General features: G+C 34.2%; 1 protein-coding gene across 7 annotated transcripts in view; it reads right to left on the minus strand.

The window, feature by feature from the left end:
• Nucleotides 1-12441, minus strand: part of Dmxl1 (Dmx like 1) — a 172223-nt gene that overhangs the window by 136886 nt on the left and 22896 nt on the right. For all 7 annotated transcript variants that reach the window (XR_015444714.1, XM_021238196.2, XM_004836161.4 and 4 more), the window contains exons 2-4: nt 11589-11714; nt 8232-8303; nt 4994-5072 (exon numbers count right to left, since the gene is read on the minus strand). Coding sequence is in view for 6 of the 7 variants with exons in the window: in XM_021238196.2 (XP_021093855.2) it covers nt 4994-5072; nt 8232-8303; nt 11589-11714 (277 nt within the window). In the remaining variant the exon portion in view is untranslated. The remainder of the gene's footprint in view (nt 1-4993; nt 5073-8231; nt 8304-11588; nt 11715-12441) is intronic.

A 12441-nucleotide genomic window follows, 5' to 3' on the forward strand; every position in this document is an offset into this window, starting at 1 on the left:
AAGAGGGGAATAGATCTTATGACCTCTCAATTCAACAAACATTTAATGACTATCTTCTTTGTACCACACACTGCAGTAAGCACTGGGGATATACTGACAAATAAAACACTGCCCTTTTTCATGAGTTCACATTCCAGTAGAGAGAAAGACATGAAAAAATTACAATCCACTGTAAAAGTGTTACAAACATGATAGAAATGTGTGCAAAGTCCCAGGGAGGAGAAATTATGTGTGTTTGTAGTAAAAGTATCAGGGGAAGCAATGACATGCAACCTGGTCCTTAGGGAATGAAGAGGAGGAAAGGAGAGGTGACAGGATTTCAGAAATGGGACCTAACACAAAGGCATGAAGGCATGCAACTTCATTTTCCAAAATTGCCTCTTAATTAAGGACTAGGTAACATAATAAGACTAGAAAAAGAAACAAGGTTGCAAAAAATGCCAGGATGGGATTTTGAAGCATTTTTCGGGTTTATCAGGAGTTTGGGCTTTGTTATAGGTAGTCAGAAGTCAAAAGATTTTGAAGGAAGAGGGGATAGGTTTACATAACTGGATCCATACTTCAGAACAAGGTTATTAACAGAAGGCGCCACCAACAGACTTGAAGAAGCCTATGACCTTCCCTCCACTGAGGTAATACACAAAAGCTGTATTGTAATATGTACATTTTTCTAGAGATAATCCATAACTTTCATCATACTTTCACCTTTTAAAGACTTTAGTATACAAAGAAAATTAAAAATCCTTTTTAGAAAATAACTCTTGGGCCAGGGATTTAGCTCAGTGGTTCCGCCACCTGCCTTGCAAGCGCAAGGTCCCAAGTGGGATCCCCGGGGTACAAAAAAAAAAAAAAAAAAGAAAAGAACTACAGATAAAAGGAAAGAAAACATAAGAACCACAGAAATCTGATTTATTAACTATAATACTTCATATAGTAAATCATGAGGATCTGAACCATATTAAAAAAAACCAAAGATTTAAAAGACATTTCAAAAAGTAGAACTGCCGGGCCGGGGATTTAGCTCAGTGGTTTTGGTGCCTGCTGCGCAAGCACAAGGACCCGAGTTCAATCCCCAGCACCAAAAAAAAAAAGTAGAATTATGTGTATAAAGATGCAATTTTATGACTTCAATAACGAAACACTGGGGCAGAGCTGTAAAGGAGTAGAGTGTTTTATTGAAGTTAGGCTGATATTGATACAAATTAAGTGTTATAACTCTACAGATGACACATTTAATCCCGAAAGTAAGCAAAAGGAAACAGGTACTGAGTACAGAAAAAAAGGAAATGAGAATTTTAAATATTTCACTTCAAAAAAATCAACTGAAGAACGACAGCATAGATAAACCTTGTGGACATTATAATTGAAATAAGTCAGTTACAAAGACATATGCTCTATGTACTTATATGAGGTACTTAGGGTAGTCAAAATCAGAGTGATAAGAGAGTAGATCAGAGGTTTCCAGGGCTGGATAGGTAAAGAAATAGGGAGTTGCTACTTACAGAGTTTCACTTTTATAAGGTGAAAAGAATTATAGAGATATGTGGGATAATGGTTGCACAACATTATGAAAGTGTTTAATACTCTTGAAATGTATACTTAATGTGCTTAAGATGATAAAATTTGTGTAGTCTCTCACAATTTTTTAAAAAGTGAAATAATAAGAAACTGTCAAGCCTTTTCAACAACTAAAAAATGAAAAACCAAGAGGTTCAAAGACAGGTTTCAACTTTATGATTTGAGATTGAGTAGAAGGTTATGTTACCATGCATACAAAGAAGATGAAGAATTAGCAATTTTAGCCAACACAAACTGGCAAAAATAAATCATTCACATTGGCAATTAGGGACGTGTATGTGTCTGGAATGATTATTTTCTTATTTCAAAAGAATGGCAGGTCTGTGACCAAAGCATAAGTTTTATTTGATTTATTTTTATTTTTTTAATTTTTGGTACCAGGGATTGAACTCGGGTCCTTGCGCTTGCGCAGCAGGCAGCAAAACCACTGAGCTAAATCCCTGGCCCAAAAGCATAAATTTTAGATCAGAAATCCCTGCATCTAAATCACAAATATACAACTTAATTAGCAATATGAATTGGATCTAGTAAGGCAATTGGTGAGCCTCAGTAAAATTAGAGGTCTGTATACAGTTGCTGTAAAGATTAGCTGTGTCGCTAGCACAGGCCAGGTACTTAGCAGAAGCTCAATATGTAGCAGCTTAAGCAAGTGCAAAGTTTCATAGAAAGAAAAAAAAATATAGAAAGCCCTATCAACATAGTTCATTTAAATACATTTATTATTGAGCTTACCAACAGACAAAGTCTCTGTGTGTGTGTTGTGGTACTGGGAATTGAATCCAGGACCTTTTGCCTGAGTCCTTTTTGTATTTTTTATTTTGAGACAGGGTCTCACTAAGTTACCAAGATGCTCAGGCTGGTCCCACCCATAGTGCTGGATTATAAACATGTACCACTATACTCAGTTAACATAAACTGAAGATGAAATTATGATATCATATGAAAGATTAAGAATTTAACATGGAGCCAAGCATAATATTGCACACTTATAGTTCTAGTTATTAGAGAGGCTGAAGCAAGATTGATAGAGTCCAGGGATTCAAAGTTAGCCTGGGCAACATAGCGAAGCTCTACTTCATTAAAAAAAGAAAAACATTAATACAAAATAATTAATTCCAGGTATAGAATGGAACAAAACAACATATGATAGAGTGTGGAACATTAAATGATTCAGAATATGAAAGACAAATGTATATTAAAGTAACAAAAAGAATTATAAGTCTAAAATAGAAAACTATGATGGGAAAGATGGAAAAGGGCATTTGGAGCACTACAAAGCACTATAATTAGTTTACTAACACAATTTGAATAAATTGATATCCTAATACCTGGCATATTATATGTAGCACATAAGTATTTAATCAGAACCAAAATATTTTCACTCTTGTAGTCATAGATATTCTCAAAGTAATCTCATCCGGCTGTCACACAATGTCAATTCTATTGCTTACATGTATTTCATAACCATGCATTCATTAATTCAAATGATACTGAGTTCCTACTATAGTAAAAGCACTGAAACAAGTTATTTCTCATTCAAACTACTAAGAATGCAACTCAAGGGTCACTATGCTTCTGGTACATCCTGCGCCTTTAGTCCTGCTACCACACTGCTAGCAAACCAATCTGACAAAACAATATTCTTAGCACAACACAAGCTTCTTTCAAAACCTTTCATTGTTTTGAGCGCTAGGGTGTTTGTCAGTGGCAGAATGTGTGCCTATCATGCACAAAGCCCTGGGTTCAATCACCAGCACTTCAAAATTAAACTGACAAACAACAACAACCCTATAATACTGTAGTTTTTAGACAATTAAAAAGATTTAGGGCTAGGATGTAGCTAAATGGTAGAAAATGTGCTTAATATACATGAGGCCATGGGTTCAATTCTGGAACATGCAAATACATACACACACACACACACACACACACACGCACACAGTACTGTCCAATTCCTTAGCATGATTTTTAAAGTATTCCATAATATGCTATAGCATTTCTGTCTCACCACCATTCACTGGGACCTAATTTTGCTCCAATGAAGTACTAATATTAGAATATAACTTATGGTGTTTTTCTGTGTCTTTGCTCACTGCGGTAGAATGGTAAAAATGACTCCCAAAATCATGTTTCCCTCTGTCCATACCCTCGCAGTAAGATTTTGCTACATCTTTCATCAAAAATTATAGTTTATTTCTCCTATCTCTTGAATATGGGCTAAACTTGTGTGCCAGTTCATCTTAATTGTTGACTTGACTGGATGAAGAGACTCTTGGAGAGGTGACTGGATCATGGTGGTGCTGACTCCTCAGTGTATTAATCCACTGATGTTCATAGCTGAGCGTACAGCTAAGAGAGTGAGGCCAGCTGGAGGAGGGCCACTGGGGGTGTTTTGGAAGGTGTCTTGGTTGACAGGGCTCTTCCCCTGGGCACTGCTTCCAGCCACCATGAGGTAACATTCCTCTGCCAATTGCTTTCCACCATAAAGTTTCTGCCTTGGAGCCAGCTGACCATGGACTGAAACCTTTGAAACTGTGAGCCAAATAAACTTCTTTCAATTGTGGATGTCAGGTATTTTTTCTCAATAGAAAAGCTGACCGATGGGCCAGGGATTTAGCTCAGTGGCACTGCGCCTGCCTTGCAAGCACAAGGTCCTGAGATCGATCCCTGGTACCAAACAAACAAAAAACAAAGAAAAGGTGACCAATACTATTTATAACTTGCTCTGACCACATAATGAAATATGAGTGACATTCTAGGACTTCTAAACCCATGATTTAGGAATTACTGCAGCTATGCTTTCAATTTCACAATCCAGCTACCACATCAAACTAAAATTTAGGCTACCCCACTAGAGACCAAGGCCTATATATGTGAATTAAAGCCCTTCTTAAAGCCCCTAGTCATAGACAAGTCACTTCAGGTAACACCACATGCAACAAAAGATAAGCCATTCCCACAGAACCCTATAGTAATTCCTGACCTGTAGAGTCATAAGCACTAAAATGACTGAAGTTTTAAGCGACTAAATTTTGGGATGTTTTTTAAAATGCAGAAATAAGATAACTGAATATATAGTCATGATCTCTCCTTAGAATTCACTTATTTTTCCTACTCCACCTACCCCATTCTCATTTTTTAAATTTCTCTATTAGTCAGGTCAAAAGGCACCTCTTCAATGAAACCTTGATTCCCTATAATTAATGATTACTTTCAAAAACAACAGGCATTCATATTTTAGTATTTATAATATTCTATTACTAATTACAGTGCATAGTTTTCATTTCATCATAAACTCTAAAAGAGCACAATCTATATTACTTACTTTGTATTACCTACAATCTCACATATAAAATACATAAATGAAAACAACACAAAGAATATTTCATTTAGTTAATCTCACTTATTTTCTTACCTGTAGGATCCCAAGTTATATTGTGTGTTATTGAGTCCAGAAAAAACTGGCCAGTTTTCTGCCACTGACTATCCAATTCCTAAAATTAGAAAAACCATCATTTAGGCAGTTATGATTAGCACCTAGTCTCTGTTAAATGTATATGTTCATGTTTATTATTCTTATAATAATACAGTTGGTCATTTGCAAGGGAAAAAAATGTTCCATTTAAGTAAAAAACAAACAAACCAGGGACTATATGAAGCAAACCACTGAGAGAATATCCACTGCTGGACTGTCCAAAAATCTGTTTTTAGTGTAAACAACTAATAACCATATTCCACCTTAAGTAAGTTTTATTAACCTCAGAATAAATTACTATTTTTATTATAGTTAGTCAAAAGTTTAACTTTAAAGGTGTATTAATGGCTCTGTTATTTGATATGTCCTCTTAATGTTCTATCCCCATCCAAGATCATGATGATATGGGGGAAAATTCGGAATGAGAATAATTCAGAAATAACACTTCCATAATATTATATAAGTCCTCCATTTATTAAAGCAGTATTTTTCAAGCATTTTTGCTTTTTAAAAAAATATTTTCAGACAAAGTCTTGCTATGAAATGCAGACTGGCCTTGAACTCGTGATCCTCCTGTATCAGCTTCCCAAGGGGTGGAATTTCAGGTTTGTACCACCACCGAGTTTGGCTTTTTTTTGGCCTATCTCAATAAGAAATACATTTTGCACTGTGATTCAGGACACATTAACATATATACATAAATGAAACCTATGGTTAGCCTAGGACACGTGAGATGTCCTGACATTTTTCTACTCTATTTCATTTTCTTTTTAAATTCATCTTTAAACTGATTTAACTGCCCACTAAAAGAGTGAGATCCATAAATCCTCTCCTAACGTAGTGGCTCTTAAACTACAACAAAGTAGTACAACAAAGATGAGGCTAAATTGTTTATTAAAAGTTCAGACTTCCAATGTCCATGCCCAAAAATTCAGGTTCAAGGGTCTAGTTTGCAGCACAGGAATATGTACCTTAAACCAAGACCCTAGGTGATTGATACCCTAGGTGCCCTACAAATACGCTTTTATGAAATGCTGACTTTCCAGGAGCAGATCTCAATCACTGTGAACATTAAAACCTTCTCTAGAACTAATCATAATTATATAGGCACCCCTCACATTTAGATATTTAGAAATTCCCTGGACAGGATCTGGACACGTGTCCACCCGTAATTCTGAAGTATACTTCTCATAGTAATGTTCTCATGAGAATAATTTACTATCTCAAAAAAATATTCTAGAATACGTAGAGAAAAATAATAATATCTTTTTATAAGGACATAAATACCTATAAAACTATATTTTAGAATTACAGATTTTGTACATCTTCCAAATCTATGTTTTTTCTATTTGATCCACTTTTAAGTACATTTTCTACCCTGTTGGCAATACTAATAAACTAGCCTCCTCTTGTACAGTATTTTACACTATTATAGTCATCAATAATAATTAGTAAAAGAGAAAAGGAGCAAAAACTGAACATTTCTATTGTACACTTACTAATAAGGGCATTTTAATATAAAACACTGAATTTTTAAAGATAGCTTTTTTAATTCAACGAATAGTATCAAGTCCTGAAGTATTTTATTCTGCATGGCTTGACCATTTTAAAATTTGTTTTTTAGTACTGCCACTTACTAATTCATATGGCTCTAAGAGCTTTTAATATTGAATTCACTAGATAACGTACAAACACAAATAGAAATGATAAATAATTGTGAACTTTCCTCTCATGAAATTTAAAGATGGATATCAACTATCCCATAGAAAATATTTTTCATTAACACAAGCTAAGGAAGGAATTCTCACACCTAAGAATTAATACAGTTGGTTTTATGTTCAGCTCCATGGCTCAACAGTCAAAATGAGTAGTCACTTTTTGGGCTTCTGGTCTCTTACTCATTTAAAAAAGATAGGAAAGGAAGAAAAGAAGGAAAGGAAGGAGAACAAGAAAAGGAAAAGAAGGAAGAAAAGAAATAATACCTGTCCAAACTAGGTTAGAGGTAATTTGTAAGATACTAATAAATTAAGTGAAAAACATGAAAATGATCAAAAAACTACAGGTATTTCTATTAAAACACTGTTTAATTCTTTACAATACAGTTCTACATAATCTTTGATATAATGTTATCCTTACAATAAAGCTATCAAGAATGAATAGGTCTTGGGGCCGGGGATTTAGCTCAGTGGTTTTGCTGCCTGCTGCACAAGCGCAAGGACCCGAGTTCGATCCCCAGTACCAAAAAAAAAAAAAGAATGAATAGGTCTTAGTCAATCTAGAGTTAGGCAAATAAACTTACCAGACTGACTTGCTTTGGATCAAATAACTACAATACAGGAGAAACAGAAACCAGTCCAAAAATTTCTAACATACTGTTCTTCAACTACACTGATCCTCTCTCACGTGGCTTAAATCTTTTTTGTTTTGTTTTGGGGGTTTTTTGGTACGGGGGATCGAACTCGGGTCCTTGCACTTGCGAGTTAGGCAGCAGAACCACTAAGCTAAATCCCCAGCCCATCATGTGGCTTAAATCATTAGTTTAACCTTTAATAGAAATAGGGAAAATATTGTGGTCCATTTGTTGTATTTAAAAGCATTAAAGCATTTATGACAGCTACTATATAATCACAGTAGTTATGAATAAATGTTTAATCAGCCTTCACAACTATTCTGAATATAGCTACCTTATAAAAAAAAATTCACTGACCTGATAACAATTACATTACATGACATAAGAGAAGAAATTAAGTCCTAGAAGTGTATTAAGACTCTGAAAGTGAAACATATAATTTAGCAATATACATATGAAAAGGCAGAAAAACTATATAAAGGTAGACCTAAAAGCCAACAATAAATTGCCACATATGGCTGTGCAAGTGTTTGCTGTGAGAGATAAAGTAAATAACAACTTTAACTTTTAACTCTTTAAATATGTATTATAAAATTTAAAATGTCAGAGAAAATAGGTAAAGCATTTCAAGACAATTTCCTAGCACAATTTAGTGCAATTTTATTCCAATGAAGTATTTAAACATTTTTAATATGAAAGTGGGATTTAACATACATCTTCAATTATACTGTATAACTTATACTAGTCTATATGATGGTCACTGTGATTTATATCTTTGACTTCTAAAACCATATCAATTCCTCAAAGAAAATTTATAAATTTACTGACCAAATTTTTCTTTTGTTTTGGTAGATTAACTGGTTCAAAAATAGAGATAATGTTTCCATAGGATGCTGCAATCTTTTAAAAAGAAAGAAAAAGAAAATTATTATGGGCATATTAACTTACTTATGGATCAAAAGAAATAAATGATACAATTTAAAATACATCCACACACATAATTTCATTCACCAGTACTTAAGAATGTAAGACTTTTCTTTTGTGGTACTGGGGATTAAAACCAGAGTCTCACACATGCTAGGCAAGCATGCTATCACCAAGCTGTATGTGTAGCTCATTTTAATTTATCTTGAGACCAGATCTTACTAAATTTCTCAGGCTTGCCTCAAATCTGTGATCCTTCTGCCTCAGCCCCCTGAGGAGCTGGATTATAGGTATCCACCACTGTGCCCAGCAAGAATGTCAATTCTGAAGACCCTCACATCTGGACTACAATCCTAGTACTGCCACCTACTATGTAACTAGCAAATTAATCTCTCCATACCTTAATTTCCCTACCAGTGTTTATAATATGTATAACAATGTCCTCCTAAACAACAGTCCTATTTTGAGGACTGCCACACATCTGTAAAACACTCAGCCTATACTAAATCATATATAACATACACATAAATGTTCATTGTTTTTCTCACAGAAGAAAACGTATCAATGTAATCCTTGCCAAATATGAAATGTAACATGATTTAAAAAATCAGTTTTGAGATTATCATCAAAGTTCACAATTTAGTCAGCACATATTTATCTCCTTAAAAATAAAACTTAGATCTAGTCCTTTGTGAATTCCCTGAGCACATTTCTAGTTTATCTTCTAAATGTATTTTTTTTTACAGGGTAGGAGGGATTAAACTCAGGACCTTATATATATACACTACCACTGAGCTACACCCCTAATCACTTACATTTATTGTTAAATCAGTGGAACATATGCTTTTCTGGCTCTGTTTTATAAGGTAGCTACTATCATAGCTTAACTGAGTCCCATATAATGAACCTACCAAAATGAGAAATTATATAACACGAAAAACTCAGAATCAGAGACAGAAAAGAATAAATGATCTTATAAAGGAAGGGAATGAAATGAATTAATTACATATGGGAGAAAAAAAAGATTTTCAGTGGATACTTTGAGTTCTCAGCTCCTAGAATGTGGAAATCACCTGCACTGAGTTATCTAGGAAGGAGTATTTAGTCTGGGCCTTTTAGGTATGAGTTGTATTTCAAAAGGCAGGGAGTGTTTAATTTTAGACACAGGGCCACATATGAATACAGGCAAAAAGATTATGCATATTTAGAAGTGACTAGCCACCAGCTTGGCAAGAAGAAAGTGTTCCCTGTAACAGAACAATGAACATCAGACTACAAAAGCAGGTTTGAGTTAGGATAGCTAAGAATGTTTTGAAGGTGAGAAATAACAAGATAAATGCAGATAATTTTTCTCAGAAAAATTAATTTTGTGGTTTTATAAAGCAAAAATGTTATCAAGAATCTTTATCTCTCCCCCTTGCCCCCTTTTCCATAATTGGGACTGCACCCAGGGCCTTCACACTGAGCTACAGTCCCAGCTTTTATATTTTTTATTTAGAGAGAGGGTCTCACTAAGTTGCTAAATTACCCAGGCTGGGCTTGAACTTGTGGTCTTCCTGCCTCAGCCTCCCAGACTGCTGAGGTTACAGGCATGTGCCACCATGCCTAGCTAGTACTTCCTTCTTAAAGGCAAACAAAAATCTCCAGGTACCAGAATCTGAAAATTTTCTTCCTGATATTTTAAGGAGCCTTTGATAATAGTGATATCTGCAAATAAGGAAACTCGCCCTTTATTATACTGATCATAAAACAAAATGACTTCTACATCCTAATGTGGACTGTATCATGTAATTTAGTCTATTATAAAAAGACAGCTCTCCTTGGACATTATCAAATTAGATTTGTAACATTAACTAGTTCTATGTGAGACTGAATGACAGAAGCAAGGTTTTGCTTTTGTAGTGCTAGAGATTGAACATAAGGCCTTGCACATGCCAGGTAAGTACTCAACCACTGAGCTACATCCACAGTACTGTAAGCAAGTTTTTATATAATGATAAAAATCATGGGTACTTTCAGAGCTAAAACATCAAACAAACATGAAGATAAGGAAAGAAATAGATTTTTAGCTTAATAATAAAGCATAATAAAGATCATGTTTGTAGTACTTTGAGAATAAAAGATGTAAATAGGCGAAAAATAAGATACCTGTAATTACAGTAAAGAGAAGGAACATAAAGATAACAAAAGGAACAGAAGTTGAAAGTATTAGTAGTAGAAAATATTAGATTGCAACACTAGAAACTCCTTTTATCAAGAGTGTCCGTAAGTCTCAAACAGTAACTACATACTGCCAGATTCATCAGAAATTATGATAAATTTGTAAAGAGACTATGCCTATGAGCTCTTACATGACAATGTTTATTCCACTCACAAAGTGTTCTGCTGGGGACAGGGGTGTTGCTCAGTGGTACAGTGCATGCTCAGCATGTTTGAAGCCCTGTATTCAATCTCTAGCATGTGCGCACAAACACACATACACACACACGAGTTCCAGTGGAATCACATAGTCAAACAATACATTTAAATAGAGAAAAAATTAATTTGCAAAGTTCATTCCAGTATAGCTACAAATATAAATAGACATGATCATCTACACCTATAGAGTGCTATTTTAAGCTATCGAATGCTTCCTACTAGTATGACTCCCATTCTGGTACCACACAGAACTATATTTAATCTAATCTAGGAAAATTATATTCCTGTTTCTTTTGTTTTTGTTGTTGCTATTTTACCTTCAATGTTATCTTTTTGCTTTTTCATATCCAAAAAAAGTCCAAGGAAAATTTTTCATTTTTCTTATAGATTTGGAAATTAATAAAATAGTATAAATTTTAGAAGTTAATCATCCTTTCAATAAAATGTTTACCTACAGGTTACAAGGCGATAACTACCTGCTTACAAAATACAACTCTAGCAAATGATTTATCTTCTGGACAAAAAAAAGAATCTGTAAACAGATTGAAGACTTCTTCTCATTCTGGTCCCTCAATCCAATTAATTTATAAATAAGTAACTAAGCTTGAGACATGTTCTACAGGAGTAACTGTATTTCTTTACTTTTTATAATTATGTAAAGACAAAATTCCTGACACTCTAAAATACGTCTTAGAGAACCAAAAAAATGTAGTCACCTTGTCCTTGAAACAAAGCAAGTCCTTTCATCCTTGAAACAAAGAATTTCAACAGGAAATCCATATTTTAGAGATTATTCTGACAAAAACCATATTCAAAACAAATTATGACCACAGGATTACAAACCTTGCCTTGTTGCATTGAACAGTCTACACATCCCACTTGAATGTTTCCATGTTTAGCTCCTGGAATTATTTGTAATCTTTCAAAATCACTTCCTAGTATTACAATGTCACATCCAGATGCATAAGCCTAAATAAAATAAAATTAAAATGGTAAGTGCTGAGAAAAATATTTATCATATAGAACACTGGCATTAAACATTATGTCTTAAACAGACTTATTTTATATATTTTCTTCAAAAACTACTATTTGGAATTATCTCCCTTTCTTCCCATATACAGTCCAACAGAAAATTCTGTCAGTCCTATCTGGAAAATACATACAGCTACATCCATTTCCTTTACTTCCACCAAATGTTGTGACTGTTGTCTAAACCACCATAATTTCTCTCCTGTTCTATTGCTAATATTCCAACTGCTTCTATTCTTATCCCTAAATAACCATTTAAAAAATCATTTTAGTGTGAAAATGAATTCCTGAATAGCTCTTGAATAGCTTCCTATTACTTAAACCTCTTGAATAGTTTCCCACTCTACTTGGAATTAAATCCCGACTCATTACCACAGTCAATACCCCTGCTTGTCTTACAAATCCATCTCAGGATATTCTTTCCTTCTTTCCTTCCCTTACCTGGTTCCTGTCCCTACAAAGCCCTTCTTTCTATTTCTTTTTCCAACTCAAAGTGGCTTATCCCACTTTATCTGACTGGTCTTTGTCTACCTAGCTTTTCAACAACCAGGTCTCAGTTCCTGATTATCTCTCTCTTACTGTCTACCACATTATTGTTTATTGTTTTCATAGCATATATCATGATTTGTAAATGTCTTATTTACTATTCATTACCATTTCTATAAAT

This window comes from Heterocephalus glaber, unplaced genomic scaffold (genome assembly GCF_053883595.1).
Source record: "Heterocephalus glaber isolate CG9 unplaced genomic scaffold, H.glaber_assembly_v1.0 deba00001606, whole genome shotgun sequence".
Classification (NCBI taxonomy): Eukaryota; Metazoa; Chordata; class Mammalia; order Rodentia; family Bathyergidae; genus Heterocephalus; species Heterocephalus glaber.